The sequence below is a fragment of the Aspergillus pseudonomiae genome (assembly GCF_009193645.1).
Source record: "Aspergillus pseudonomiae strain CBS 119388 unplaced genomic scaffold BDV37scaffold_43, whole genome shotgun sequence".
NCBI classification, from domain to species: Eukaryota; Fungi; Ascomycota; class Eurotiomycetes; order Eurotiales; family Aspergillaceae; genus Aspergillus; species Aspergillus pseudonomiae.
The window spans coordinates 165,413-191,303 of NW_022476035.1; the positions used below are offsets into that span (position 1 = coordinate 165,413).

Consider the following 25,891-nt stretch of genomic DNA (forward strand, 5'->3'; position numbering starts at 1 on the left):
ATGGGCCCATTCTCAATCTTAGGAATAATGAGTATGTATGCTTCTATTATATGTCTTGTCGCCGTTGAAGGCAAACGTTGATTAGTTCTATATAAGATCGTATTTCCACAACCGCAGATTCTGTCTCCGGTCGTCAATAATGCCGTCAATAATTTCTGTGTCGGCCAAAAAAATCATATGGACGATGATCGAGATGATACAACTCTCGGTATGTTATAATGCAAAGTAGAGAGTAGAGATGACTGCCCTATTATCCGGGCATATGCAATGAGGAGTACAGGGTAGCAGGATATTTATCGAAGTCACTGCAGAACCCACAAACAAATAAGGGAATGCGAAGAAGGAAAAAAAGGAAAGACAGCCATTAAGGCATAATGCAATAACTTGCAGCGGTCTCGGCTGCAAGAGAAAATACCATGAGAACGCCAGTTCAATCCAAGTCCCAATGCATCATAGCCAACACCTCGAACCAGTCGAGTTAGCTGGCACATCCCTTTCAAAGGTGAGTCGTAGAACGTGAAGAAAACAAAGAAAAAACATGCTTGAGCCAAGGACCGGCCATGAAGCTCCAAGATATAAAACGCAACGGGCATAATCTGAGCCGGGTCCTTTGTCCAAGATATAACATTACATGGATCCGAGACGCAAAAGCGCCTCCACCGCGGCACGCTCCTCGGTATTGCCTACCATACCGTCTGGAAGGGAGAAGCCAAGTTGTTGAATAGGAGGCTTGCGCGGCGCAGACTTCGCCAAAGAGGATGATGCAGGCCCACCACCCCGAAGTTGTGGCGATGGATGGAGTCCGTGGACGAAACCGCCCCCGCCGTTCAAGGACCGCGCACGAAGCGCTGCAGCACCTATTTGTGCCCAATCCTCTTCGTCGGTGACATCTTCTTCGCCCCAGTCCTCATCCTGAATCTCATCTTCTGGAGCCTCGGAAGATGAACAGTACTCCTGGTCATTCCCATCGAGTGACATCTTATCCGCCTCATGCTCCGAAATATGTCCAGCATAATCCATTTCCGTAAACGAGAAGACAGCCGAGTCGCCAGTCACGCTGGACCCGTAAGGCTGAAGACTCCCTCTCTTCCCGGGGATCTGTATCCCTCGCTGAGAGAAGGAGTTCGAGAAGCTAGAGGGTGGCGATAGGTTCTGATGTTGCGCATCCCGTGAGGGTTCGCCGCGACGTCGTGCGTCCCAACGACCCCATCCAACTTTCTCAAAGATAACATCATTTGCAGGACCGCCACTTTTCTCATCACTTCCCCGACCTTCTAATGCCGCAACGACTAGTCGTCGTGCTTTAGCGGGAGGAATTCGAGAAAACCCGGGCACTGAAGTTGTCAAGTAGCCCATGACATGGCGAATGGCGAGGGGTCCGTGCTGTAGCATGATGTCCGGTAGGTGATATTTGGCTAGCATACTGGGGGTGATTGTCCCAGTGCTGTCAAGATCACCAACACCCTGATGGTGCTGATTCTGACTGTCTGCATCGGCGTCGCCCAAATCGATATCGGAATCAACCTGAGATGTGGCAAAAGGAGGAGATGCGGGATGCCTCACGTCCTGGCCCTTGAAGGCCTGGGGTGGAAGCGTTGGGGAGATAGAGTTAGGGGGAGTCGGTAGCATGGTATGACCTGAACGGGAGGAATCGCGGCCACCAGAAGTGAAAGCAGAACGAGGTTTGGGGATATCCACAGAGGCTGTCTTGCCAGCAAGCGCCATTGCAATGCTAGAGGTGGTCGTCTGAGCAGCCATGATGGTGAGAAAGAAGAAGTATTATTATTTAGTAGTTGTGGTGGCTAATCTGTAATCACATGAGTCAGAAGAGCAATCCACCAACCGGAAGGCACGACCTGAAGTGTGGGAGGGATGGTGACTGGGTACCTAAAGAGTGGTTGTGCTTATGTATGTACAGACAGAACCATGGACAAGCAAAGAACCAACAATGTTTTGGAAACAAAGAACCCTGAGGGAACTTTTGAAAATAGGGGAGAGGGAGGCTGCAACTTACCGCACACTGGCTAAAGACTGACCGCAGAAACTGAGATGCAGCAATGATATGATACGTCAGGGTAGATGCGATGCGACGCGCTAGTTCAGATAGTCTTTAGAGGCACGCGACCGTCGGAACCGTAGAGTTCAGGAACGAAGGAGAATATCGACAAGATGAACCGATTGTAATCCTTGACTGTGCTTTGTTTCTGGAGAGGAGAGAGAGAGAGAGGACAGCTTTGATGAAAGGAGAAGAGAGAGAAAGAGGAGGGGGGAAAGTAAGGAGCAAAGCCCGTCAGGACTAATAGTACGAATAATAATAGCAGTCGCGGATGGAATGTCAAGTCAGGCGGCCACAAAGTTGATTGCCGGATGATCAGCAGGCAAAGAAGGTACGGTATGAGTAATACCAGGGACTCCGGGTCCTTACTCCTTTTATGGGGAGAGTAACGGAGTACTAAGAGGAAAGTACGGAGTACATGCATGCCATGTACATTTTGTCGGGCCAGTGCGACCTTCTTATCTCTCCTTTTTCCTTATAGTTCCCACACTATCGTGGTAATCTTGAATACATGGTTGCGTACGAACAGAAACCGTCTATCGCCTCGCGTGGGCCTGTTCATTGGCTGACACTCCTCAGGCCCGCTTCAGACAGCGCCGGGACCTTCCGGAGCGATCCAGACCTTCTCCGGAGTACCGACCCTTCGGTATCGTAATTTACGCCCTGTAACTAGCTTATCTCGCGCTCTTTCTTTCCTTTGCTGCCATCCTACTCCGAGTAATTGTCTACGCACAGATACACAAAGTATGGTACTAGTATGAGATTGGACTTCATTAGAAACGAACCAGGTACTCTAAGCAAAGTACCTAGTACACCTTCGACATGTTCCGTATACCCCAAATACGATGAATGAATCCACATATGTCATGATAATAACTCATACTCCAACCTCCCCCCGCTCCACTTCCAAGATTTACCGTCAAACACAAAAGTAACACAATCCGAAAGCACGATGATGTCGTGGTGTACAAGCCTCTATACAAGATTCCCAGTATCCTTGGAACGCCGAAGACATTCCACTCAATTCTAATCCTCGGGTACCGGATCGACGAGCATATCAAGATGCATGCCTCGTGCTCGTGCGCGAAGTTTGGTTGCATGAGGAAAACAGAGTGGAAACCCTATTCTATTCGCGGTACGCGATAACTTTCCCTGATTGTCACACGTGGGCGTTCAACACCACCTCATCTCTGAATGCGTTGAATGGTTCCCCTCGCCCCCTCCCTGCAGTGAGAAGATCGTGGGATGTGCCTGCAAAATGTGATCCTAGACTCTACTCTGATTTGCTCCGTTGACCAGCTGAGAAGTAAAACTCTCTTCTGGTTGCATTATGCTGGAAACCTTGTCTATCTTGATAGTACAACCTATGAAGGGAGAGTCTTTTTTTTTTTTTGAATCTCATCGATGATTAATTTATTCGTTGGACGCATGGGTGAATGCATAGACCTCTGTTCACCGGTAATCTATGAGTATGGAGGCATCACGATTCTCACTCTAATTACCATCTGCCAGTGCCCGGCTGCAATTTCCAGGATCTACTGCGCCATGGAAGTGGGGTCTGAAGTCCAAGCATCTCAGCTTATGTCGTCAGCCCTTTCCTCCATGAGGTATAATAGCCGACAAACTCCGCGGTAATGGATACTTCCCCTCATGTCTCAAGGGGCTTGAGGGATTTAGATGCTAAGGTATTCATTCAGTTAGCCCTGATTGTGTATCTGTGCTCAGTAGACCTGTGCGTATTTAGGATAAAACGTCAGCGAATTTGTAAATCATAGAAGTGTGGGGGTGGGGTGGTGGGGGGGCATGTGTATGTGCTTTAGGGCTAACTTCCTATTCCCTGATTAGTAGTTAACAGTCAGGCACAGTGGCGAGACCATTATACCCTGCAGCAATTTCTACACTTCAGGGGAAATGTTTCCTACAGCGTGCCCACCTGAATCAAAATCCCTCTAGGCATCATCGCTTAATTACTGATGACCAAGATGGTAAACCCGCGGAGCCCGGAACCGGAGGAAGGTCAAAGATAGAACCTAGGGCAGCAAAACTGACCATGAAATTTACCAAGTGAACTGGGCGCCAAGTTAATTTACGCAACTGGTCTGGATCGAAATCCAGTCTGCATCCTTCTCGTTGTGTCCGAGCCGTTTCCGTTTCATCGGAGGGAATCAGAGACTCGCGGAGAACGGCACAATATTGAGCCCACCAAGACCTTTGTTAATTGATAAAGACTGGGGGCTGCAAGTGCTTAATGATGTACCCGCTATGGTGTTTACTATATATAGTTTCTCAGGGGAACATTGACTGAGGAAGTAAGGGACTAACGGCCCATTGTCTGTAGTACGTGTACAGAGATCGATACGATGTCCGTTTCAGAAATCTATTGGGGTCGAGGACAACGAGCGTACCAATTTTCGTACGCCTGTTCGATATTTCTCTACAAGTATCGAATACCAGCCTTGGTTTCAGTGGCGTAAGGCTGACTATCGTTTTGCAAGTGTCTTCGGCGGTGCCACCCTTTTCTTTCAATAAGAGCATGCTGCGCGCTCATATGAACCCAGGATATGGCTGGCATTACTGGCGCATTATATATGCTGTCTCTCTTCTTCACAACCAGACCACCCGAACGGAACCTAGGGAGGCATTTTAGAAGGGTACAGATATCTAAGGGCATTTAGTTGTAATTATGGATAAATGGTGGTCTCCTTGCATTGTTTAAGGGAGGTATAAGGGAGTAGGTGTACTCCCGAAAGGTGTAGATGAACCCTGTTTTTGGTTCAATACTCTTGGGCTCTATGGTATTGTTGCAGTACAACTCTTTCACTGTTTTGTCACAGATATATATCTACGGCAGACTGGAAGTACGGAGATTAATGCATTCCTATCCATGACTCTTTGTCCCTTGCAGATATCGCACGGCTTCCGATAAGACACATTCTTGGATCGGCCAAGTCAAGATTCTTGAGTTGCGACTGATTTTGTTAACCTAATCACTGGTAGATAGACATGGACCATCGCAAAGTGTTCATTTGATGAAATTTATAGAAGCTGTGCTTAAGTTTTCACTATTATCATGGACATGTATTACTTCTCTACCATATATGGCTTTATACAACTATACCTCTAGGACTTTGCAAAATTGGTTATTTTGTAGCCATGGCAGCCTCTTCTAGCTTGCACATAATGCTTGTTTAGTATGCAGGCATATTGTGATGGATGCCTCGAATGCCTGACGCTTACATCAGCACACTATCCTATCGGCATCCGATCCTATCACCTTCACATCCGAAAGGAAGTGCTCCAGACCCGCTGCATCTGTCGGATAGCAACCTTCTTTGCGGGGTTGGTCTTGATTCACACAATGACCTCTAAGCCCTTCTTCCTATTATTTGCTATCAATCGGCAAAGAGGCCCACTGCATCTCCTGCAGGTGCCGATCCGTCACACATACAGACATCGGACGCTCTCTCGGAGTTGACCCGGAGAACGCCATAACCGTTAAAGTACCCTTCTATCTTCCGAAGAAAATATAGAGCTCAGTCATATATAATCTTCTCCACACCTCTTGTCGTGGGCTGTTCATAACTCCTTGCGAAATAAAGTTCAATCTATATTCATCTTTCTATATCTTGCGTATATATCCTTTTGCGAACGCCTTCACGTGAACTATCAGCAAACCAGAAATGGGGAGTGTGTATTCACCTGTCCGTGAGACAGGGCGTATCTTTTCCTACCTCTGTGACCAAGCCGAGCGTCTCAATCTTCCTTCAGAGGTTGTAGAAAACAAGAATGCAGTATCCTTCGACTCTGCGCACGATGAGATCTACTATCCCATTCCTTTCAAAGAGACAGAAACTCTGGCTGCCTTGAAAGGTGTCGAAGGATCCGTGGCAGCTGCAATCGCGAACCTGCGCTATGGGCCCCAAAAGCGTGATGTGAAGGTTAACCTTGAGCGAGCAACAGCTTTTGGTTGCCAGGCTTATATGGCAAAAGTTGACGGACTGTCTAAGCTGGACCCAGAGGTCAAAAAGAAGTTGAAAGGTGGGAAGCTCTATCTCCGTATGAAAGCATTAGCTGACCAGCTCAGATACCGATTTGCTTGCGGCGCAGTCCAATGGTTACCGTCGGATGTCTGCGAATTTATACAAAACTAAGAACGAGGGCGAATACTTCCATATCCATGGCTCCCTCGAGGCCACGACAACACTGAATATGATTGGATTGGATGGTCACCGTCCAGATCTGACAGACTACGAAGAGATCATTAAAGTCATTGAGAGTCAAGTACAGAAATACACAGCTGCAGAGTTGGAAGAGATGAATAAAGCGAGAAAGCAAGCTGGTGTGACAGCTTTTAAATACGAAGACTTCATCAAAACTCCACATGTATGTGGCACTATCTGCCATCTATACCGTCTTGTATGCACCAATGAAACTGACCAGGTTCCGGTTTAGGGTGAACTTAACGTTCAACAACCCGCATGGAAGGTGTCCCGCCTCAAGGGTGACCTGCCTCCCACACCCTTTCCCGCTAGTCGTCCTGGGAGCAAGAAGATTCTTGAAGGAATTAAAGTCCTGGAGCTCTGCCGCATCATTGCCGGGCCCACCGTTGCACGCATCTTGACCGAGTATGGAGCAGATGTTTTGAAGATCACCAGTCCGAGCCTCTCTGATGTGCCATTCTTCCAAGTGGATGGTAACATGGGAAAGCACGCTGCTGATTTGGACCTGAAAACAGAAGAAGGACGACGCCAGTTTGAAGAGCTTTTGGCTGACGCAGATGTGGTCGTGGATGGATATCGCCCAGGGGCCATTGAGAAACTAGGATATGGCCCTGAAGCTCTTTCCTCCCTGGCAGAGAAACGTGGAAAGGGAATCGTGTACGTGAATGAGAACTGCTTTGGGTATGAGGGAGAATGGGCTGGCCGCGCAGGCTGGCAACAGATTGCGGACTGCGTAAGTAGACTCCAAATCGTTTATAAACGTGGAAAAAGCTTACAGAGACTCTAGGTGACCGGTGTTGCCTGGGCACAGGGACAATTTATGGGACTGTCGAACCCGGTGGTGCCCCCATTCCCTATTTCAGACTATGGCACTGGTTGCATGGGTGCCATTGCCGCGTTGACTGGGCTCTACCACAGAGCGAAAACTGGCGGCTCCTACCATGGAAAAGCGTCTCTGATGCACTACGATCTACTGCTCTTTGCTGTAGGAAAATACTCCGAGGAGGTGCAGGAGAAAATGCGAGCTGCGCAGCCCCCAGAATTCTTCAAGCTGAGACACTGTGATAGCGTGGACCGCATCTCATCGACTGTTCTGAAGATCATGCAGGCCCGGTTCCCTCATCTCTACGATAGTACCTCGGGACAAGAGGCGCTCACAGAGAAATGGTACTCCAAGGCCTACAACGCGGATATTGAGGTTGTCCGACCAATCTGTGAAATTGATGGTGTCGAAAACAAGTTCGAGAGAGCTTCTCGACCCAACGGAACCGACCGGGCGAGCTGGGAGGATTTCAGAGAGGTCGAAGAAGATCGTAAGAAGGCTTAATTGTTCCAGACTGTGTACAGAGTACATACAACTGTATAAATCATGAATACCACAACACTATCACTGAGCGCCCCCAGGAAGTACCAGATATACCCAATATAAAAGTAGTTAGTTATACTTGAGCCACAACTCTAAACCCCCAAAACGCAACCATAATACCACAACCCCCGACCCCAAAAACAACCATCGGATATCGATCGGAAAGCCCCAAACCTATCGGCCCGAAACAACAACCTTACCCAGCTTACCCAGCAAAACTGACATCACCAAGTAAAGCATACAGTAGTATATACCCCTCGTGAACGCAATAAAAAGCCATCTAGAAAACCCCCCCTCCCAAATCCTGATAACATTTACACCCAAATACCCTCCCAATTAACCCACCAAACAAAGAAGAGCACAGTTAACAAAAATGTCCTACAACCTCGCCTCCAACCCAACCCTCACCCCGCCCAACGGCGACTCCATGATAACCTTCATGGAATCGTTCTACGCAACGAGCGACACCGAATCCCTGCACGAGAAATACGTCCAGAGTTTCACCCCCGATGCAACACTAATCATGGGGTCGAAGGTCGCGAATGGCGAGAAAGGTTGGTTCTCCTTCTTTCCCTTTCCCCTCCCCCGCACACCTACTCTTTTCTTTTTCTTCTCATTCCGTCTTGATCCGAAATGGCCTTGTCTACTCTGTAATTTTTAGAATGGACGGTAGCGTTGTAGTGGTGATGAGTGTATTGAGCTGACATATGTATTTCCGTGGAAATAGAAATCCTCAATCTCCGACATGGTCTCTGGACGCATGTGCAGTCGAGGAAGCATTTCCCGACGAAGGTTTATTTCGGGGGTGAGCGGGAGTTGATGCTCTATGGGACGGTTAGGTATGTGCTGAAGGCGGACCCGGAGAATGAGGTTGAGGTGCCCTGGGCTGGACGGGTGGTTTTTGATGAGAATGAGTTGAAGATGCGGTTCTATCAGGTTTATTTGGTGAGTTCTTCTTATCTATTATTGGTCTCGAGTTTCGGGACTGACGTTTTGGGTACTGTAGGATCCTACGGCGCAGTCGGGGAAGAGATAATGTGTAGATATAGATAGAGGAGGCTTGATTGATACAATTGTACATACATTCTACGGTTTCAACTTACGCTCCCGTATGCAAGGCTTGAATCTGTCAAGTTGATATCATACGTGCTCTATATTTCAGGCCTGGGGAGAAACACGAGATGCCGTCGGGAATCGGATCAGGGCGAGGCGATATGTCGATAAGACATAGGAAGGAGAGAGAGATGGATGTCTTTGGGTAGTCAAGGTTGGTGAATTCTCCGTAGTAGGCCCCCGAGTCATCAGGAAATTGAACATTGTAATATGCAACAATAAAGAAACTTCATTCCTCTCCCTGAGTCCATAGCCATCAATCCCACTCGATCCATGCCGACGAAGCGTACTCGACCGTTTTTAACCCGATTTTTCACCCGGAAATTTAGTATCCAGAGGGAAAAATTAAGGAAAAAAGAGGCAACGTGGAACACATCAGGACTTTTTCATTATTTTAATCCGAGGCTAATTTACTCGTCGTCCTCCTCATCCTCGTCAACGGTGGTCTTGGCGATACGGTCAAGATCACGCTGGCCGGACTGGGTAATGCGACGGCCACCCTTCTCCTCGTCGAACTCGAGGACACCGATCTTCTCGAGGGACTGGATGACCTTGCGGTCGACGGAGCCGGAGGCATCGACGTGGTGGTTGGGGCGGGAGCCACGGTTCTTGACGGAGCCGTGGACCTTGCGGAGGCGGCCAACACCAACGGTCTTGCGGAGGTAGATGTGACGAGCGACGGCAGCGGCACGGACGTAGTACCTAGTAATTGTCAGATGGGTCGGAAGCGCAACAAACGGTGTTGTTGGTTCAGTCGTACCAGTCAGCGTTCTGGGGAGGGAGCTCGTTGGAGCAAGAGGTCTTGACAGTGTCAACCCATCCTGGATAGATTATCAGTTTCCGATTGATCGTGAGACAAGATCAGTTAAATTACGCACCAGGGATGGGAAGCTTTCCCTGACGCTTCAAGAACGCAGAGTAAGCAGAGATGAACTTCTGCGCCTGTAGTTCGAAAATTCGTCAGTATAAGTTTTTAGCTTGATCTGACGTTGCAATTTTGGTTCCTGAAGATCCTCTGGCAATATTCCGGTATCTGATTCTCGGAATTTGTTGCGGCCATCGCGGTGTTGTATATCCCAAGCATCCCAGTCGCAGATCCCATCAATCGATGCTTTGCGATCCGATTGAGGCATATCCATGTCGTCCACATAAACCAGTGCCCACAATAACCCAGCACGTCCAGAACATCCCAAGATTTCTGCCCCTCACTCCCTGCCTTGCAATGTTGATCCCTCGTCCGTTTCCCCCTCTTCCAGATACCGGTGCCATATCGACTTCAGGAACATATAGGTCTAGGTGCAGGGGGGACAGGACAACTTACGTCCACATCGCGAACGGTGACACCACCCATTTTTGCGACTTTGAACCTCGAGCGGGAATCGAAGGTGTACTGAAAAGGGGACGAGGTGAGAGGATGGGTCGTTGTCGTCGTTGGAGAGTCGGTCGGTCAGATCAAACCTCGAAATTTCGGACGGACAATCACGCGGTTTCTCGTTGTGGGTTTGTGGGTGACTAAGCATCATCGATCCGTATATGGACTAGCGTAGCCCTAAACATTTATGCCTCAGGCATCACAATAGAGATACAGATGACGGCTCCGAACGGCCCTAAACAGTAGTGGCTAAACTTACCGTACACCTTGGACCTAGTACCCGACTAGCCTTGAACTACTCCGTACTAGTCACTTACGCCGTAGTTTGATAATGCAGGAAGAGATGGGGGGAGCTAGTGTTGCTTCTAAGTGTACCATTCAGTACTTACATAGCAACTTATTGAGGATAATCATGAAAGACAAAAATTAGAATTGGTATTTATCACTGGCTACTGTACAGTCTATCAAAAAGGCACTAGCTGTCATAACTCATCATTACACCATCCCAAGCCGTGAACCCAAGCCGAACGCCACATAGTCCCGAAAATGAAAAGAAAAGAGAATAGTAATAGAATAAAAGAAGAGAGACAAAGAGAAATAGCAACCAGCAGAAGGATGAGAACCCCAGACCTAATCTGTCTTCTATAGAGTCGGTGCTCTCTTGAGCCCAACACAATATCGCACGAATAATGTATCAATGAAATGTCCATGTCTGATGCCTGGTGGACGACGTCTTTCAAATTCGTCAATTGCTTCCTGGACGGTATACCCACAACGTTCAATCAGATAGCAGACAATCAAGAAACCGGTTCGATTGTATCCATAATGGCAGTGAACCCCAACTACCGGGCGTGGAGTCTGCCGGTTTCCAGACTTTCCCACTTTCTCTGTAATCTCATTCTGAAGCCTATCGACTAAGGCAATAAAGTCTCGTGTCTCATCTGGTGTTGGTGGGATCTTTGACACGGTAGGATGTTTGTGGTAATGGATGCCTCCCTTTTCCAAAGAGGCTGGGTTATACACCGGGTTTTCGTAGCTAATATCGATCACCGCGTATATCCGTCCATTATAAGCCTGGGAGAATAATACAGGATTATGTTCCTCATCAACCTCGCGCAGCATTTTGAGCGCGACGAATGTGTCGGAGATGCGCTCTGAAACAGGGGTGACTTTCTTCCACTTGGCTAGATTTTTCACGTCCCACTTGCCCGAAGTATTAAGATACTGCAGCTGCCATCCGAGACTCAGTCGATTATCAACATGCTGCTGAAGGAAGTCTTGGATGATTCCAGCTAGAGTGCGATATGTCGCACGATCGTAAAGAAGAGCGTGAGAGGCTGGAGCTGGCAGGATAACTGTCTTGACAGAGCGTTTAGCTTGAAGTGGCTTCTCCGAAGTGTTCTCCATCTCCTTCTCATTCACTTGAGGCTCAACACCAAACTCCTCTTCGTGGGCTAAGCGGTTGTAGGGGGCTGGAACCTGGCTATCAACTTCGGAAGCGTCCGGAATAATGTTGCTACTGTTGCTGCTTTCTTCAGCCTTTGAGTCTTTGCCCCCGAAGAATCTGAGAATTTTTTGCAATTCTGCAGGCTTCGTCACTGTGTCAGATTCGCCAGCCACAAGTAAGGTTGGCGTCTGTACTCCTGCCCAGGTCTGCTCCCCTGGAATACCTCCTACAGCGGTTCCATCGACACCATCATACGTGGGAAGAGTACCCCAGGCCATGCGTCTCCACACAGGTGTCTTGCTTTGTTTGTTGTACCGCACTTGGAGTTCTCTTGTATCGGAATCAGCATCTGCGCCGACGAGACGGTTGACACTGGCGCTCTTCAGACCGCCTCGTCGATCCCAGTATCGCCAAAGGTCAAAGATCGGACCCGGTATGTTGAGGAGGCGGCGGAAAGACGTAACTTCTTTGAAAGATGGGGGCGACGCGCGGGGACAGACAGCGATGAGCCCGAGAATATGCTTCTTCAAGTTGGGCCCCACAGGAGAGGTCGCGGATGCCAACATTGCTGAAAGGGAACAGCCCAAACTGTGGGAAATTAAGACCACCCCCTGACCGGCGTCTTTATCACGATGCTCTTCAATAGCGGTCGCAAGCAGTTCTGCAAGCGCTTCGACCTTATACGCATCCCAAGAAGCAGGCTCAAACTTCGACAATCCACAACCGGGCAGATCTATTCCGAAGCACGGCCCGACGTTAGACAAGCTGGTCAGCAGATGATTGAATTGGGCTAGCGAGCCACCCAAGCCGTGCACAAAGACCAGCAACGGGATTGGAGATGGTTTTATCGGCAACTTGTCCTTCTGTGGATGCGGCTTGTGAAAAGTTCTTATGGACGGATATGTTGCGACAGATGTAGTGTAGGATATATATGTTGAATGTTTCTTGAGTAGGCCAGGATCTGTGGTTTGCGCTACTTGCCCGTCAGCAATGGTCGATAGCAGGGTAGGGTTAGGGATGCGCAGACCATCGTCTGACAGCTCACGGCGTTGAGGCTCCGTCTTCTCTGCAGAGAAGGTGCTGTCTGTGCCATGTCGCAATGATCCACTGCTATCATACCCTTCGTCTTCGGACGAGGTAAAAGTTCCAGCGGACGATTTGGAGGCATTTCGACGAGCAGCCCGGCGACAACGTTTGTTCCCCGAAGTCCGCCCAGAGCTCTTGCGTCGCAGAATCATGGACAAGAACCCACAACCAGCCATGATGATTAAGCAGGTACTCAGCAATAAGGCTTTGGGTGAACTCAAGAATCCATCACGGTCGAGGTTTTGGGAAAGGCGAGTGAAAGAAAGTAAGGCACTTGGGTTGGCGAAGACAGAGTAGATAGAGTCCCAGAAGCGTATGACAGCACTAATATCCGAAACGCTTAGACGGGAAGTCGTAGGGAGTATTGGCGAATCAGTCGGCCCCATTGCGACAAGTCTTTAACTTATAATGATGCCGATCTGGCCCAGTCTGAACAGCTCCCCCTTTCCGGACAACGTATTCATTCATTCACTCACTGTTTACCACGCCACAATGTCTAGTGCCAAACAGCTCACCCGGGCGATCCTTGTGTGATTACGGGGGAGGTGTTCTGGAATGCACTTGGAATCTACACGAGATGAAAGGGCGGAACCTCTTTGGTGGATAGATCCGGGTTTAGCGCAAAAGTGAGGCAAATAAGCGGGTCAATCAAAGCAATTCACCGTCTCAGATGGTGAGATGAATCCAAATTACAGTTTGGATCTCTCAGAAGAGGTAAGGGAGAGCCGGAGAGGTCGCGACCCGATGTTCTTGGTTTGTATCTATGAGTGCGCCCGCCGAGAGTACTCGGACCAATAGATGACAAGCATGCAACACGTTGGTCTTCAGTCTATCTTTGGGCGCTCCGGGGAAATCTGGGAGATCCACAGTTTAAGGCAAAGCCAAGAAAGGAGCGACTATTGATTCTCCGAGAAGTTCCCAATGACGAGTTGACTCTATCCCAGGAGGCGGGCAAGACAGTAAGGCCCAGATACAGGCCACACGGATTAATGGTATGTTCCAGGAGACGAGGGGAAACGTGGGATATATGCTACGATCATTGGAAGAATGGTTAGCTAGAACCAAGGTTACTTGCAAGAATTCGCACCACGTTCAGAGGCAGTACGAGCGGATACTTTGTGCGACAAACAACACAACATAGCATCTTACCTGAAGGGATCAATGCGAAAGGGTCCGGCCCTGTGAGACGTCGCTTCTCCCTGATCACCTGTTAGTGGTCAAAAAAGGAACGCGACTCCTTGCTGAGGAAGTGATGGTGTTTAGCTCTGGTTCTCGTGGAGCTTGTTTGTTGGAGCAAAAAAATACATCGTCGGCCTGTCACAGGCTCTGAACCAGCACCGTGGAGGATCGGTGAGGATGAGTCATCCGCCGTTGCCCACTCATGGCGTCAGTCTGCATCTCGTGGCTGCACTGACTCAGCAGGGACGTCATCGATCATGGAACATTGGGAATGCTCTATACAGTAAGAATAGGACATATCCTCTGTAGGTAGTACTATTGATTAGATCGAGTTGGTTATCTTCCTATTCTGCTGTTTATAGCGGGAGTCGAGCTACACATACTACGTTCGATTGTTTTTTTACTGCCATTCTGTCACTGTAGTATGTAGGAGGCCCTGGAACAGGCGTTCCCAATGGAAGCTGTATACTCCTGTAGTTGACGATACATCTATGCCAAACAAGTATTTGAAACAGGAGTTGCATTTGCTGTATTCGGTTCAGCCATAAGTCGATCTCCTATCGCCATGGATTCAGTATGGCACCCCCTCTGTACAGGGCGCTGATGCACGGGCCCGCTTGACACATAATTATTGAACATGATGGCATGGCCGGCTCGTAAAGGAATCGTATACAGTTTTATTCATAATCATTACTACCATGTACCTAAAATATCTTAAAAAAGGTCTGTCATTGCGCCATGGGAAGCATCTCCAACCAGCCGGGCATACTTAGCCAGCACACCGCGTGTAACGTGCGGTGCGGGAGGATTCCACTCTCTCAACCGTTGCTGAATTTCTTCATCCGAGACATCCATGCTAATTTCGTTGGTCTCTGCATTGATGGTGACCACGTCCCCATCGCGGACAACAGCGATTGGCCCTCCTACCGCGGCTTCCGGTACGATGTGGCCGACGATGAACCCATGACTTGCCCCTGAGTATCTTCCATCAGTGATCAGTGCCACGTTGGTAAGCTTGGCTCCCATCAATGCCGCGCTGGCCTTGAGTTGTTCCGGCATTCCTGGTCCGCCCTTGGGGCCCTCATAGCGGACGATGATCACTAGATTCTCATCACGGGGTATTTTTCCCTGGTTGAGTGCATCATTAAGCTGATACTCCTTATCAAACACTCGCGCCTTGCCTACAAACTTAGTGCCCTCTTTGCCGGTGATTTTGGCCACAGCGCCTCCGGGGGCTAGGTTTCCACGGAGGATCTGAAGGTGGCCAGTTGCCTTAATAGGGTTGTCTAAAGGACGAATAATAACCTGATCGTCCGGCAACGATGGGAACGACGCCACGTTCTCGGCTAGAGTCTTTCCAGTAACCGTCGGAATATCGCCATCAAGCAAGCCCCCTGCAATCAACAGCTTCTGAACAGAGGGGACGCCTCCAATATCGTACAAGTCCGCCATGTAGTATTTTCCGCTGGGGGAAAGGTCGGCAATGAATGGAATCTTGTTACTGACCCTCTGAATATCATCCAGAGTGAGTTCTACACCAGCTGTCCGAGCCATGGCAAGGAAGTGGAGCACACCGTTGGTGCTTCCTCCAAGAGCCATCGTCATGACGAGGGCATTTTCGAAGGACCGCTTAGTCAAAAGGTCACGCGGTCTTATATTCTTTTCCATGCAAACTTTAATCGCTTCCGCCACCTTAACACACTCTCGCATTTTCGATGGAGATGTAGCGGGGGTAGAAGAGGAGCCAGGCAAAGACAAGCCCATCGACTCGATAGCTGTGGCCATTGTGTTCGCAGTGAACATGCCTCCACATGCGCCCGCACTGGGACAGGCATGTCTCTCAAGATCATCCATGATCTCATCCTTGGTCTTACTGGTGTCTCCTCCATCGTCCGGCTGACGCAAAGTATCATATGAATAAGCCCCGGCGGCTTCGAAGCAACTTGAAACGTTGATTGGCTTTCGTAGGAGGTTGGAATACCCAATCTGAATAGTCCCGCCGTAGACCATGATGGAGGGCCGGTTATGCCTGGCCATACCCATCACCACTCCAGGCATGTTTTTGTCGCACCCGGGAATGGCAATGCAGGCATCGTGGTACTGAGCACATGTCACGGTCTCAACACTATCTGCAATGACCTCACGTGTTTGGAGAGAAAACCTCATGCCTGTTGTAGTGTCAGGTATGTCTTCGATGTACCTCGCGAGTAGTCTTCCAAGTCACTGACCTTCACTGCCCATGGTGATGGCATCTGAAACGCCAATGGTGTTATATTGCCAACCGATCATGCCCTGGCCCTCGACGGACTTCTTCACCGTCTTGCCCATATCCAGCAGGTGCATGTTACACGGATTTCCTTCCCACCACACAGACGCAATTCCTACCTGAGGACTCTTTGCCATAGCGTTCTGGTCAGGAACCCCTGCAGCATAGAGCATTGCCTAGTAGAAAGGGAAGTTGCTGTCAGTACGATCGGGATCAAGCTCCAAGTTCTCAAGGGAACTACCTACCTTCGCGCCCGGAAAGTCATGGCCTCTAGTAATGGTTGAAGAGTAGCGGTTCAGTGCAAGCGTTCCATCCTCATGCTTTGTGCCCTCTGGAAGACAGGGAAATTCGATGTATTTCGCTTCTCCAAAAGTGGAGGAGACGGGTTTGGAGGAATCCATGGTGAACGTTGAACAACTCGAATAGAGATTGCCGTTGGATGCTTCAGGACAGCTCAAATGACCCTATGTCTTAGATCGACAGTAGAGAGGGGCAATACAGCTTATAAAATATAAAGACGGTAGAGTGATGTTCGGTGGAAGTGAGCCCCTCATCTCCCGGTAAATCGGAGTTGGTACGTGTCTCCGTAAATAGCATCGGCGACATGTCCGTTGCGGGGGAAGTTGAATAATCGGAATTAATCCTATTAGTCGTTGTTTTTGGTGAGTATACTTCAATTGCAGGCTATGATTTGACAATGGCCCGGGTATAAAGTGGGGAACTTTCGAATACTGATGACAAGAATAGGGATACATCCTTTCTCCAGGCTAATGTATCCGTATACTGTGCATGTATGTGCATACGCGTTTCAATTGGTAGCTCTAGTAGATTCTCAACCCGGCAAAGCACTCAGATTCAAGGCCAGTGGATCGTACATATTTGCGTACTCGGGCCGAGAAAACACAGCCCCTCTAGGTCCACGGGATCTGTATATGCCAGAGGCAATATAGGGTACTGGAAGGGTACATAGTGCTTTTAGTAAGTCCTAGATGGATAATCAAGAAAGCTAAAGGGCCAGTGCAACTGGGTATCTTTGATAAAAGCTGACTCCTAGTAATAATAATAATAATTCATCGTATCATATTATAAAAGTGAAGTGATTGACGCCTGTCGCTTTCTGACGAGTATGTTATCCCGCCACATTAATCTGATTCTCGGTCAATTGTAGACCACTGGCCAGAGTGCTGTAGCCCTTCATCTGACGTAGGATCCTGCAGTAGGGCTGATTTCTCAACGGAATCATCCACCCCCTTCTCAGACTCAATATGATGGACACCAGAATCATCGTCTACAGCAAAGCCAACCATTTTCCCTGAGCTCGATTGAGGTCGAGCCTCCTCGAGAACATCGCCGTGCCAGGGTTTGCATTTCTTAACAATCTGACCGCAGCGGAGACAAATCCAGCCCTCTCCTTCCTCACCTTCGACCTTTTGCACCAGACAGACGAAGCAGTATACGCAGCCACATGGGATTGCCTCATAAGGATTTGTAATATCCGTCTGGGCGGACCCAAGGATTCCCCCAGAGGCCGCCGATGCAGCGATCACTTCGCTTTCTGTTGCGGACTCTGGATTGCTCGCTTTGTAACATATAGCGCAGGTCCTTTCGGGAAGGAATGCTAACTCTCCTTGCTTCTCAGTTTCTTCAGAATCTCCATCACTCGATCTAATACTAGACATTGTTTTCCGCCATGCACGAGATATCCATCGTCGCCATCTGCTGATTCCCACAAGTGGTAGCAGAAACAAAAGGAACTCCGTGAATGCGTGCCACACAAGTTGTCGATTCAAGTATTCAAATGAAACCTCGCGGCTTGCCTGTGCGGAGGGAGGAGTGAGGCGTATGCGAAGGATGCGGTCGACTAATGTTCGGTATCGGCCGTTGACTAGGAATACAAGGAAAGAGATAAAAGCCGCGATCGAGTGTGTCGTGGAAACGAGATCTGTCATACGAGCCAGCATACGCACTTCTCGAGACGGCTACTAATATGAGCATAATGTATAACTGAAGGGTTGCCATCAGCACTCACCTCGTCATAGCCGCCTTCTTGGTTGATCAACCAACTTTCCCATTTCTCCCAGGCGTAGCGACCACCGACTGTGAGTAGGCCATACACAGACTTCTGCCACTTTGTCGGGGCTGAATGAATTGGGCCCTTGCTGCGAGTGTCTACGTACTTCAAATTTTGTAAGGCCGCACCATAAGATGCGTCGTGATCCCAAATCGAGAGCTTGAACAAGATTGCACGTAGAACAAACTGGATTTCGTGGGACCAATCCTCATGGGCCTGGGGCTATAATCTCGGAACATTAGCGGACACCATATAATAAAATGTTGAATACAGACGAGAGCAACCTACACCAAAATACTTCAAAGCATTTCCGACTTGCTCTTTCAGTAACCCCAGCAGTTCCTCGTCCAAGAGTTCAGCATCAACCTGTCCAACACGGAAAGCAGGCCTATTACCCTCGCGACCTTTTATCGTATTCCATAATGAGAGGCCTGAGACAGGTATTCTATTCAAAGGATAAGGGAGTCTCTGCAACGCGGGATGGTTAACCGGGGACGTCCGCTGCTGTTCCGCAAATCTAGCGCGAGCTTCGGCTTCGCGGAGACGACGACGTTCCAGAACGCGCTCCTGAGCAGCGGCAAAATTTGTCGAGCTCATTGTATAATCATGGTGTTTTATCAAGAGAAATCGTTTTGTAAACGAGGGAGTCAACAATGTGAGCGGGAAAAGGCAGGCGGTTGCGGAGGCCAATGCTGTCGGCCGGTTCCCCAGATCGGACTTCGATCTGCCGAGGTCGAAACGAACCACGTGATCGTTCACGATTGTCGACCGTCATTTTATATTCAGTTGGTGGAAGTTGATTATGATGGGACTAACTCTGCCTTTCTTAAGAATGAGGAAGAAAAGAAAGCAATATATATTTACTTAAGAGTACAGGATGTGGATGGCCGTGTAAGGTAAATGGCATAAATACTAGGCCTGTTCCGAGTGGAACTTCAAAACTAGTTCGTTTGTTAGAAAACCCTTGGAATCTCTTTCCACGGATGTTCTATAGATTGGAGGATATTTCTGTATTGAGCAGAAGTCAATGGATTCTTTCATTGCGGTGTGTTCTAAGGTGAGTTTAGGTTGGCAGAACTATCGTTAAACCCGAATTAAATCCGGGATATATACGATGCCTAACCGTAATTGACACAGCTATAGAAGTGACATCACTCTAGGCATAATCCAAATGGAGAACCTATCTCGGATTGATCCCTTTTTGTTGATTAGGGCAATTGATTATGCCTTCAGGGCTCGCTGAAAGATGGATCATCATAAGAACACCTAGAATCCCACGACATCCGCACGGTGTCTCAGCATTTCTATTCACCCTAGGAGAGTAGATACCCTTATTTAACGCTCCGATCAGGGTTTATTGTATACGTACACGTAAGGTAATTACATTGTGTGTGTGTGTGTGTGTGTGTGCTCAATTGCCTAGCATGTCTTCTTAGAGAAGGCCGTTATCCACCTGCAATTTAAGCTACTCCTATTGGCATGGTATGTAAGAAACTTGTGCAGTAGTATAGGATTGAAAAATGGAAAGAAACCCGACAGTATCATGATATCAGCACTCCAAGATTTTGATCTGGCTGTTATCATACATACATATCGGGAGTGGTTGTCAACCACAGAATGATATATTCTTTAGTTTGTATATATCCATTAAGGGCTTCGCAAATTGACGCGTGCCTTTGTCGGAATGGATGGATACATGACGGGAAGAATGTTATGATAGCCTGTAGTTGGTCATGCGATAGTTTGTAAATTGCAACAACGTTGGCATTGAAGAAGTGCAAGGCTCGTGCCTCCATTCCGACCGAGCCGGACCGGTCAGCCCTGAAGGTATTAGGTGCAGTACGTGGTCACTGCTACTATTATGGTAGCATCGTCTTATCCTATCCATGTTTGATTACTCCACTCCAAATGGACATATGGTACTAGTACTAGGGGCTGGAATTATCAACCAGAAGATGGCGCACGTGCTACCCTCCCAATCCTCCAGACTTTCGACCCCACCGAGGGTGTGGATAAGCATTCGCCCAGACCTGATTCCGGGCCCCACTTCACCGGGATCGAAGTCGTTGTCGCATGTCCTCCGGAGTATTCCTGTCTGTACTGCAAGGGGCCCTGAACTTCCTTCGTTCTGTCCCATCCCGCGACCCAATCCCAGACTAGTTTTTACAAACAATACTACTAAGCGATTGAACTGTTGCCTGCGGTTCAATTAGCCGAAATGGCAGCCGTCGAATGAAACAAGCTTCCCTGACCTCGTGGTTCTACACGCTCAATTATCTAACTACCTTGGTGGATACAACTCCTCAGTAGCGCAATATACTGCTAGAAGTACTAGGTACACTACAATCTGCCCTACTGACCTCGTGCGCATAACACATGGTCCTATGCGATAGAATTTTCCTCGCTCCTGCCTATAAAGACAGGTGGTCGCGCCCCCTTTGCTGATCATTCTTTGCATTTTTCCTCTTGTATCTGTGACAGGGACAATCTCTTGACAAGAAGAGACCACATAGATGTCAAAGATGAAGTCCTTCATTGCAAGTTTATTCGCGGCCTCTTTGGCCTATGCCCAGACGGCCACGCAGAGTGAGCCTTCCCTATCAGACATTGAAAAGGCTGCGGCTACCACCGAGCCCTACTCTCCTGTATCCAATGTGACTGGCCTGGCCTTTGACAGATTCTTCCAAGTTTGGTTGGAAAACATTGTATGTGACGTACCCTAATTCTTGTCCCCCTTACATCCTAACGCATATATTTCATAGGACTACTCGGATGCGTCTGCCGATGAGAACTACCAATGGCTGGCCAAGCAAGGAATCACTCTGTAAGACTTGCTTGTTGATGCTTGCTCAACTTTCGAAATTCCTTGCTGACTATCCAAGCACCAATTTCTTTGCAGTTACCCATCCCTCTGAGCCCAACTACTGCGCTTCCGCCGGAGGTGACACGTTTGGCATGGACAATGATAATTTCAACCAGATCCCGGCTAACGTCTCGACCATCGCCGACTTGTTCGACACTAAGCACATTTCCTGGGGTGAGTACCAGGAACATTTGCCTTACCCTGGCTTCCAGGGATACAACTACTCCAACCAGGAGACTTATGCCAATGATTACGTGCGAAAGCACAACCCGTTGGTGCTCTTTGACTCGGTCACCAAGAACAGCACGCGTTTGCGTCAAATCAAAAACTTCACCAACTTTGAGGACGACCTAACCGATAAGAAGCTTCCTCAGTACGCTTTCATTACCCCCAACATGACCAACGATGCGCACGATACCAACATCACTTTTGCCGCTAAGTGGGAACGTACCTGGGTCTCCCAGTTGCTCGACAACTCCTATTTTATGGAAAACACTCTGCTTCTTCTCACTTTTGACGAAGACAAGACCTACCCCAAGGGAAACAAGATCATGAGCATTCTCTTGGGTGGAGCCATCCCTGGCCACCTTAAGGGCACCACTGATGATACGTTTTATACTCACTATTCGATCATCGCTTCCATGTCAGCCAACTGGGGTCTGCCATCCCTTGGCCGATGGGATTGTGGTGCCAATATCCTTGAGATTGTGGCCAACAAGACTGGCTATGTCAACTATGATGTTGACACGACAAACCTTCGTCTCAACGAGACATACCCCGGACCTATGTCCTCTGGCGAGTACTCCAAGTTCTCGCCTGTGTGGCCCAACGCCTTGACTAGCGGAAACTGCTCGGCTGGTCATGGAATTCTGGACATTGTCAAGGAGACCTATAAGGGAACTACTGCGACTTACAACTACACGAGCCCCTTCCCCTACGATTCTAAGAGCGGTTACAACGTCAAGGTCACCGCAACCAAGAAGGGTGCGAGCAACAGTGGATCTTCTTCCTCATCGACCCCTACGCCCAACGTTGCTATTCCCTTCGGTACGCCCGCTGTTGGATCTATTTCCGGTATGTTGATTGGCCTTCTGTTTTGTCTTTTCTAAGGCAATGTTATGCGATATGTCTCTATATATGTACTTATTTTAAGTTTGCCAGCAGGCCGTGTTTGAAAGTTTTATATTATAGAAAAAGCAGATTTATAATGACTACATAAATGATGCCGTGAGCACAAGAGAATTAACATAGTGACACAACCACCTATGGAAATCGTAGACTTTTGTAGTACAGCGTACTTCTGCCTTCTCATTTACCTAGGTAGCGGTCTACGACATCCTTTCTTAGTAGCTATCAGTGTTCTCCGGCCCGGAGGAAGAATATCTAATAGCTCTTCGCTCCCACCCTCATTTTTTTGGACCTCCTTAGTAGGACTTTTTGATTGAGAATTGTAGTTAAAGCCAAGTTTCCTATTGTATTCAAAAATGTAAAGTTTGCTATCCACCGTTCTTACAAGATTTTTGAGTACGTTATATGTGAGTGCATCAAGAGCTAGTACTGATCAAAACAGTTTTTGTCTCCAGGTAGCTGTCCAAGCCGCTCAACAAACCCTCCCGACCCAAGCCGCTCTGCTTGTATCCGCCCATTGGCATATCCTTCACCATACTGGGACTCGTACAGTTGACACCGACCGTACCTGCCTCGAGAAGCTTAGACAGCCGTACTGCACGATCCATATCCTTCGTGAAAACAGAGGCATAAAGACCAAACTCGGAGGCATTAGCCCGTTCAATCGCCTCCTCCTCAGTCTTGAACGTATTGATCGCCACAACAGGTCCAAAGACCTCCTCTTTCATAAGCCGAGAGTCATCAGGCACATTCTCAAAGACGGTTGGCTTGATGAAGCCCTTTCCGCCATCACCTCCCAGCGTGAGCTTTCCGTCCGTTTCCCCGATCTCCAGGTACGACTTAACTCGCTCATACTGAATATTGTCTGCCTGCGGACCGTGGTTCGTCGTCGGCTCGAGGGGATTGCCCATGTGCGCCGCGGCGCCAAACTTCTCCTTGAACATTGATATGAATTTATCTGCAACAGACTCCTGCACATAAATGCGGGAGTTCGCGAAGCACGTTTGTCCGCTCGTGAAGTGGATGCTGAACTGAGTCTTTTCTGCTGCCTTCTCGATATCTGCATCTTCGAAGATGATTGCGGGTGTTTTGCCGCCTAGTTCCAAGTGGACCACTTTCATGTTAGACTTGGCTGCTGCGATTTGGATTTTTTGACCGGTGGCTGTGGAGCCAGTGAAGCTCAGGCAGCGCACATCCATATGGGATGCTATGGCACTGCCGGCTGGGTTCCCGAAGCCAGAGATGATGTTGACGACGCCGGGTGGGAAGCCAGCTTCTGCAATCAATTTGGCCGCGAAAGCAGACTGTCACAAAAAGATGTCAAAAGAAATAGATACCTGAGGAAGGGATTAATGGCTAAAACTTACAGTCAAGGGCGCCTTCTCGCTACTCTTGAGCACCACAGTGTTTCCAGCGGCCAAAGCAGGGGCAACCTTAAAGGAGAAAAGCGCCAGTGGCACATTCCAAGGGATGATAGCGCCAACGACGCCGTACGGCTGCCTAAGCGAAAGACCAAGAACGCCAGGGGTATTCACGCTGCTAGTTCCTTGCGCGTGCCAGCCAGTCTCTGCAAAATAAGCAAAAGTGTCTGCAGCCATTTTGCCATCTATGTAAAGCGATACAGGCTTTCCCATAGAGATGGACTCCAAACGAGCCAATTCAGGTATATTCTCCTTAATTAAACTTGACAGTTTGCGCAAGTAGACACCCCTATCATCCGGGGTGAGGTCTCTCCAAGCTGGGAAAGCAGCTTTGGCTGCTGCCACAGCCTTGTCCACATCTTGCTCGCTTGCTTCATGGACTAAAAGAGAGAGTTAGCATCTCCTGTGGATAAGCACACCTTGCAATATCGGTGGCCGGGCCAGCAAAATACCGTCTGCAACTGGTTCATGTGTATATGGATTAATCAACTTGAATGTTTTCCCACTCGTAGCTGGTTGAAACTATGAGTACGGAAGGACGCTTGGTGAGCACGAAGCCTTATAGTCATGATATTCTGACTATGCTTACCTCGCCATTGATAAAGAGCCGGGTCTCGATTGGCTGCTGATCAGTGGTAGTAGATGACATGTTGGCAAGTATGATGGGTGTGTTTGGGTTAGACGAGATGAGCTCTAGTAGAGGGGAAAGCGAGTGCTTTATATATTCTGTTCGCGCCGGACGAAAGTGTCTTGTCCAAAGTCCGGGCGTAAGGCGGCCCAACCACAAAAATCGATGCATTGGATTATTAAAAATGACTGACATGATAATTCGGCGTATAAAAGCATGCAGGGATAGCAGGGATCAATAAAGGAAAGAAGCGGGGCAGTCCAGCCCTGTGGAACCTCTCATAAATCGATCTACAATCTTAGTAGGCTCCCAACAGCATTGTATTGGATATTGGGAGACGATACGGCCAATGAATGTTCAAAAGTGAGGTCCATAGCAACTTCCATGACCGGAATCCAGCCGCTCATCCAACGGGTGTATTTACGCAGAAACCTATCGGAGCACTGCCCATGTGGGGGGATTAGCTCACTACTACTCCGTACTAGTACTAGAACTACACAGTCCTAGGGATGACGGTGGATCTCTCGTGCATGACAGACGGTGGTTTGTTCTTTGTTTTACTCTGTAGTGCTGAGTGGGGTCCAAAAACCGACCCTTGGGCTATGTGCCTAGACTCTTTCAGAAGGTGATATGCTGTCCAAGTCATGTATTCATCTTCCTTTACTTTTAATCATAACCGCGAATGCCTATCCAATAGTAGATTGCGTGTTTTTGTTCTAACATATAGGTTCTCCAAGACCCTTCTCTTAATTAGATGATAGATGATTAACGTATCTTTAGGGCTGAGTCTAGATTAACCACATCATATTATATCATGACCTAAATCATGCTAACTAGTATGTTCTGATGGTCTCAAAGGCTTTCTAGTATGAATCCTTACCGAGCAAGTCCTTTATTCTTCAGATCCTGAAGGTTAAGTGTGTCTTGATCACCCGGACGGCGTTCCGACTCGACCTTCACCTTATCCTCAGGGCCTCCGGTGCCTTCATATTCGCCAGCTGGTGCCAATCTGATTATGATTAGCATCGGATTAAACCAAAGAGAAGTGTAAGGAAAACACCAACCTTCCACGAGAGTCTCGGGTGCCTCCCTCGTCTTCGGGGATGGGTTTCCGGTTGCTCCCTGAAGCGCCTGCCTCTCGACCAGTTTTGATTCCCGTTGCTTCACGGAATTTATTATCCGCCCTTTCGTCGATGTTGGACTCGAGGACTTCATATTTTCTTAGTACTATGAATCAACACATGTAGCAAGGCTCTTCGTACCGGAGTCGCTCTTCGGTCCAAGACCTTGCTTCATTTGATAGGAGTTAAGGTCTTGCTCAGCACGGAATGCCATACGAAGTGTGTCGGAATCTGCCATTGTGCTATGTATGTGGATGTTCTCTAAAAGTAACTAAAAGGGCCCAAAGATATAAAACTATTCGAATAAGGTAGCGTTTTGATTGTTTAAAAAAATCCCTTATGAGCCCAGCAACAAAGGCGCCGTTTCCAACTATATACCCATGACTGAAAGCTGTCCATCAGGAGCATAGAGATGTTGCATCATAATACATCATATCTATGTAACTGAATGCATTGCATACTTCTACTGTATAGAGTAATTAGTCCTGGCAATGGAGATGGATCTCAGTTGTAGTGATGATGTCATGCAACCAGATGCTATCTCAGCCCTAAGT

General features: G+C 48.4%; 12 protein-coding genes across 12 annotated transcripts; 3 read left to right on the forward strand and 9 right to left on the reverse strand.

Moving 5' to 3' along the window:
- BDV37DRAFT_149017 (uncharacterized protein) lies at nucleotides 1-2,460 on the reverse strand. The gene has a single exon (XM_032078941.1). The coding sequence runs from the start codon at nucleotides 1,756-1,758 to the stop codon at nucleotides 628-630; it is 1,131 nt and encodes a 376-aa protein (XP_031940427.1). The 5' UTR covers nucleotides 1,759-2,460; the 3' UTR covers nucleotides 1-627.
- A 310-nt stretch (nucleotides 2,461-2,770) lies between these two features.
- Nucleotides 2,771-3,308, reverse strand: BDV37DRAFT_149203 (uncharacterized protein). The gene has a single exon (XM_032078942.1). It carries the CDS (start codon nucleotides 3,154-3,156, stop codon nucleotides 2,863-2,865), a length of 294 nt encoding a protein of 97 aa, XP_031940428.1. The 5' UTR covers nucleotides 3,157-3,308; the 3' UTR covers nucleotides 2,771-2,862.
- A 2,428-nt stretch (nucleotides 3,309-5,736) lies between these two features.
- Nucleotides 5,737-7,603, forward strand: BDV37DRAFT_272370 (CAIB/BAIF family enzyme; the record flags this gene model as incomplete). Its single annotated transcript, XM_032084859.1, has 4 exons — nucleotides 5,737-6,094; nucleotides 6,141-6,439; nucleotides 6,509-7,009; nucleotides 7,064-7,603. The coding sequence occupies 4 exons, from the start codon at nucleotides 5,737-5,739 to the stop codon at nucleotides 7,601-7,603; spliced, it is 1,698 nt and encodes a 565-aa protein (XP_031940429.1).
- A 412-nt stretch (nucleotides 7,604-8,015) lies between these two features.
- Nucleotides 8,016-8,678, forward strand: BDV37DRAFT_284095 (uncharacterized protein; the record flags this gene model as incomplete). The annotated part of the gene is made up of 3 exons (XM_032087435.1): nucleotides 8,016-8,196; nucleotides 8,370-8,587; nucleotides 8,649-8,678. The coding sequence occupies 3 exons, from the start codon at nucleotides 8,016-8,018 to the stop codon at nucleotides 8,676-8,678; spliced, it is 429 nt and encodes a 142-aa protein (XP_031940430.1).
- A 47-nt stretch (nucleotides 8,679-8,725) lies between these two features.
- Nucleotides 8,726-10,190, reverse strand: BDV37DRAFT_251190 (40S ribosomal protein eS19). Its single transcript, XM_032082263.1, has 4 exons — nucleotides 10,077-10,190; nucleotides 9,634-9,697; nucleotides 9,516-9,576; nucleotides 8,726-9,457 (listed from the first exon to the last, which is right to left on the reverse strand). Exons 1-4 carry the CDS (start codon nucleotides 10,104-10,106, stop codon nucleotides 9,166-9,168), a joined length of 447 nt encoding a protein of 148 aa, XP_031940431.1. The 5' UTR covers nucleotides 10,107-10,190; the 3' UTR covers nucleotides 8,726-9,165.
- Nucleotides 10,191-10,769: 579 nt separating this feature from the next.
- BDV37DRAFT_272372 (RNA 5'-triphosphatase domain-containing protein) lies at nucleotides 10,770-12,836 on the reverse strand (the record flags this gene model as incomplete). The annotated part of the gene is made up of 2 exons (XM_032084860.1): nucleotides 10,770-12,547; nucleotides 12,620-12,836. 2 exons carry the CDS (start codon nucleotides 12,834-12,836, stop codon nucleotides 10,770-10,772), a joined length of 1,995 nt encoding a protein of 664 aa, XP_031940432.1.
- Nucleotides 12,837-14,274: 1,438 nt separating this feature from the next.
- ilv3B (putative mitochondrial dihydroxy acid dehydratase) lies at nucleotides 14,275-16,791 on the reverse strand. The gene is made up of 3 exons (XM_032082264.1): nucleotides 16,351-16,791; nucleotides 16,068-16,281; nucleotides 14,275-16,007 (listed from the first exon to the last, which is right to left on the reverse strand). Exons 1-3 carry the CDS (start codon nucleotides 16,504-16,506, stop codon nucleotides 14,554-14,556), a joined length of 1,824 nt encoding a protein of 607 aa, XP_031940433.1. The 5' UTR covers nucleotides 16,507-16,791; the 3' UTR covers nucleotides 14,275-14,553.
- On the reverse strand, nucleotides 16,777-18,877 carry BDV37DRAFT_251198 (pex2/pex10/pex12 family protein). Its single transcript, XM_032082265.1, has 3 exons — nucleotides 18,465-18,877; nucleotides 18,135-18,398; nucleotides 16,777-18,084 (listed from the first exon to the last, which is right to left on the reverse strand). The coding sequence occupies exons 1-3, from the start codon at nucleotides 18,771-18,773 to the stop codon at nucleotides 17,248-17,250; spliced, it is 1,410 nt and encodes a 469-aa protein (XP_031940434.1). The 5' UTR covers nucleotides 18,774-18,877; the 3' UTR covers nucleotides 16,777-17,247.
- Nucleotides 18,878-20,168: 1,291 nt separating this feature from the next.
- On the reverse strand, nucleotides 20,169-20,653 carry BDV37DRAFT_251199 (uncharacterized protein). Its single transcript, XM_032082266.1, has one exon. The coding sequence runs from the start codon at nucleotides 20,632-20,634 to the stop codon at nucleotides 20,458-20,460; it is 177 nt and encodes a 58-aa protein (XP_031940435.1). The 5' UTR covers nucleotides 20,635-20,653; the 3' UTR covers nucleotides 20,169-20,457.
- On the forward strand, nucleotides 20,169-22,246 carry BDV37DRAFT_251200 (acid phosphatase PHOa). Its single transcript, XM_032082267.1, has 5 exons — nucleotides 20,169-20,511; nucleotides 20,658-20,881; nucleotides 20,939-21,000; nucleotides 21,059-22,113; nucleotides 22,204-22,246. The coding sequence occupies exons 2-5, from the start codon at nucleotides 20,690-20,692 to the stop codon at nucleotides 22,212-22,214; spliced, it is 1,320 nt and encodes a 439-aa protein (XP_031940436.1). The 5' UTR covers nucleotides 20,169-20,511; nucleotides 20,658-20,689; the 3' UTR covers nucleotides 22,215-22,246.
- Nucleotides 22,247-22,525: 279 nt separating this feature from the next.
- BDV37DRAFT_251202 (aldehyde dehydrogenase domain-containing protein) lies at nucleotides 22,526-24,533 on the reverse strand. Its single transcript, XM_032082268.1, has 4 exons — nucleotides 24,178-24,533; nucleotides 24,041-24,110; nucleotides 23,535-23,968; nucleotides 22,526-23,471 (listed from the first exon to the last, which is right to left on the reverse strand). Exons 1-4 carry the CDS (start codon nucleotides 24,409-24,411, stop codon nucleotides 22,584-22,586), a joined length of 1,626 nt encoding a protein of 541 aa, XP_031940437.1. The 5' UTR covers nucleotides 24,412-24,533; the 3' UTR covers nucleotides 22,526-22,583.
- A 559-nt stretch (nucleotides 24,534-25,092) lies between these two features.
- Nucleotides 25,093-25,575, reverse strand: BDV37DRAFT_284102 (uncharacterized protein; the record flags this gene model as incomplete). The annotated part of the gene is made up of 3 exons (XM_032087436.1): nucleotides 25,093-25,225; nucleotides 25,281-25,425; nucleotides 25,479-25,575. 3 exons carry the CDS (start codon nucleotides 25,573-25,575, stop codon nucleotides 25,093-25,095), a joined length of 375 nt encoding a protein of 124 aa, XP_031940438.1.
- Nucleotides 25,576-25,891: the final 316 nt, after the last annotated feature.

Excerpts from the sequence above, each read along its gene's own strand:
- ilv3B (XM_032082264.1), bottom strand. The coding sequence starts at position 16,506 with ATGGATTCCTCCAAACCCGTCTCCTCCACTTTTGGAGAAGCGAAATAC. Across the intron at positions 16,282-16,350 it reads ATGACTTTCCGGGCGCGAAG|GCAATGCTCTATGCTGCAGG; the intron begins GTAGGTAGTTCC and ends CCTTTCTACTAG. Across the intron at positions 16,008-16,067 it reads CATCACCATGGGCAGTGAAG|GCATGAGGTTTTCTCTCCAA; the intron begins GTCAGTGACTTG and ends ACACTACAACAG.
- BDV37DRAFT_251200 (XM_032082267.1), top strand. The coding sequence starts at position 20,690 with ATGTCAAAGATGAAGTCCTTCATTGCAAGTTTATTCGCGGCCTCTTTG. Across the intron at positions 20,882-20,938 it reads AAGTTTGGTTGGAAAACATT|GACTACTCGGATGCGTCTGC; the intron begins GTATGTGACGTA and ends TATATTTCATAG. Across the intron at positions 21,001-21,058 it reads GCCAAGCAAGGAATCACTCT|CACCAATTTCTTTGCAGTTA; the intron begins GTAAGACTTGCT and ends TGACTATCCAAG.
- BDV37DRAFT_251198 (XM_032082265.1), bottom strand. The coding sequence starts at position 18,773 with ATGAGCTCGACAAATTTTGCCGCTGCTCAGGAGCGCGTTCTGGAACGT. Across the intron at positions 18,399-18,464 it reads ATGCTTTGAAGTATTTTGGT|CCCCAGGCCCATGAGGATTG; the intron begins GTAGGTTGCTCT and ends CCGAGATTATAG. Across the intron at positions 18,085-18,134 it reads AAGAAGGCGGCTATGACGAG|CCGTCTCGAGAAGTGCGTAT; the intron begins GTGAGTGCTGAT and ends TCATATTAGTAG.
- BDV37DRAFT_251199 (XM_032082266.1), bottom strand. The coding sequence starts at position 20,634 with ATGCAAAGAATGATCAGCAAAGGGGGCGCGACCACCTGTCTTTATAGG.
- BDV37DRAFT_149203 (XM_032078942.1), bottom strand. The coding sequence starts at position 3,156 with ATGCAACCAAACTTCGCGCACGAGCACGAGGCATGCATCTTGATATGC.
- BDV37DRAFT_251190 (XM_032082263.1), bottom strand. The coding sequence starts at position 10,106 with ATGGGTGGTGTCACCGTTCGCGATGTGGAC. Across the intron at positions 9,577-9,633 it reads GGGAAAGCTTCCCATCCCTG|GATGGGTTGACACTGTCAAG; the intron begins GTGCGTAATTTA and ends TAATCTATCCAG. Across the intron at positions 9,458-9,515 it reads CCTCCCCAGAACGCTGACTG|GTACTACGTCCGTGCCGCTG; the intron begins GTACGACTGAAC and ends GACAATTACTAG.
- BDV37DRAFT_251202 (XM_032082268.1), bottom strand. The coding sequence starts at position 24,411 with ATGTCAGTCATTTTTAATAATCCAATGCATCGATTTTTGTGGTTGGGC. Across the intron at positions 23,969-24,040 it reads ACATGAACCAGTTGCAGACG|TCCATGAAGCAAGCGAGCAA; the intron begins GTATTTTGCTGG and ends TCTCTCTTTTAG. Across the intron at positions 23,472-23,534 it reads GCGAGAAGGCGCCCTTGACT|TCTGCTTTCGCGGCCAAATT; the intron begins GTAAGTTTTAGC and ends TTTTTGTGACAG.
- BDV37DRAFT_149017 (XM_032078941.1), bottom strand. The coding sequence starts at position 1,758 with ATGGCTGCTCAGACGACCACCTCTAGCATTGCAATGGCGCTTGCTGGC.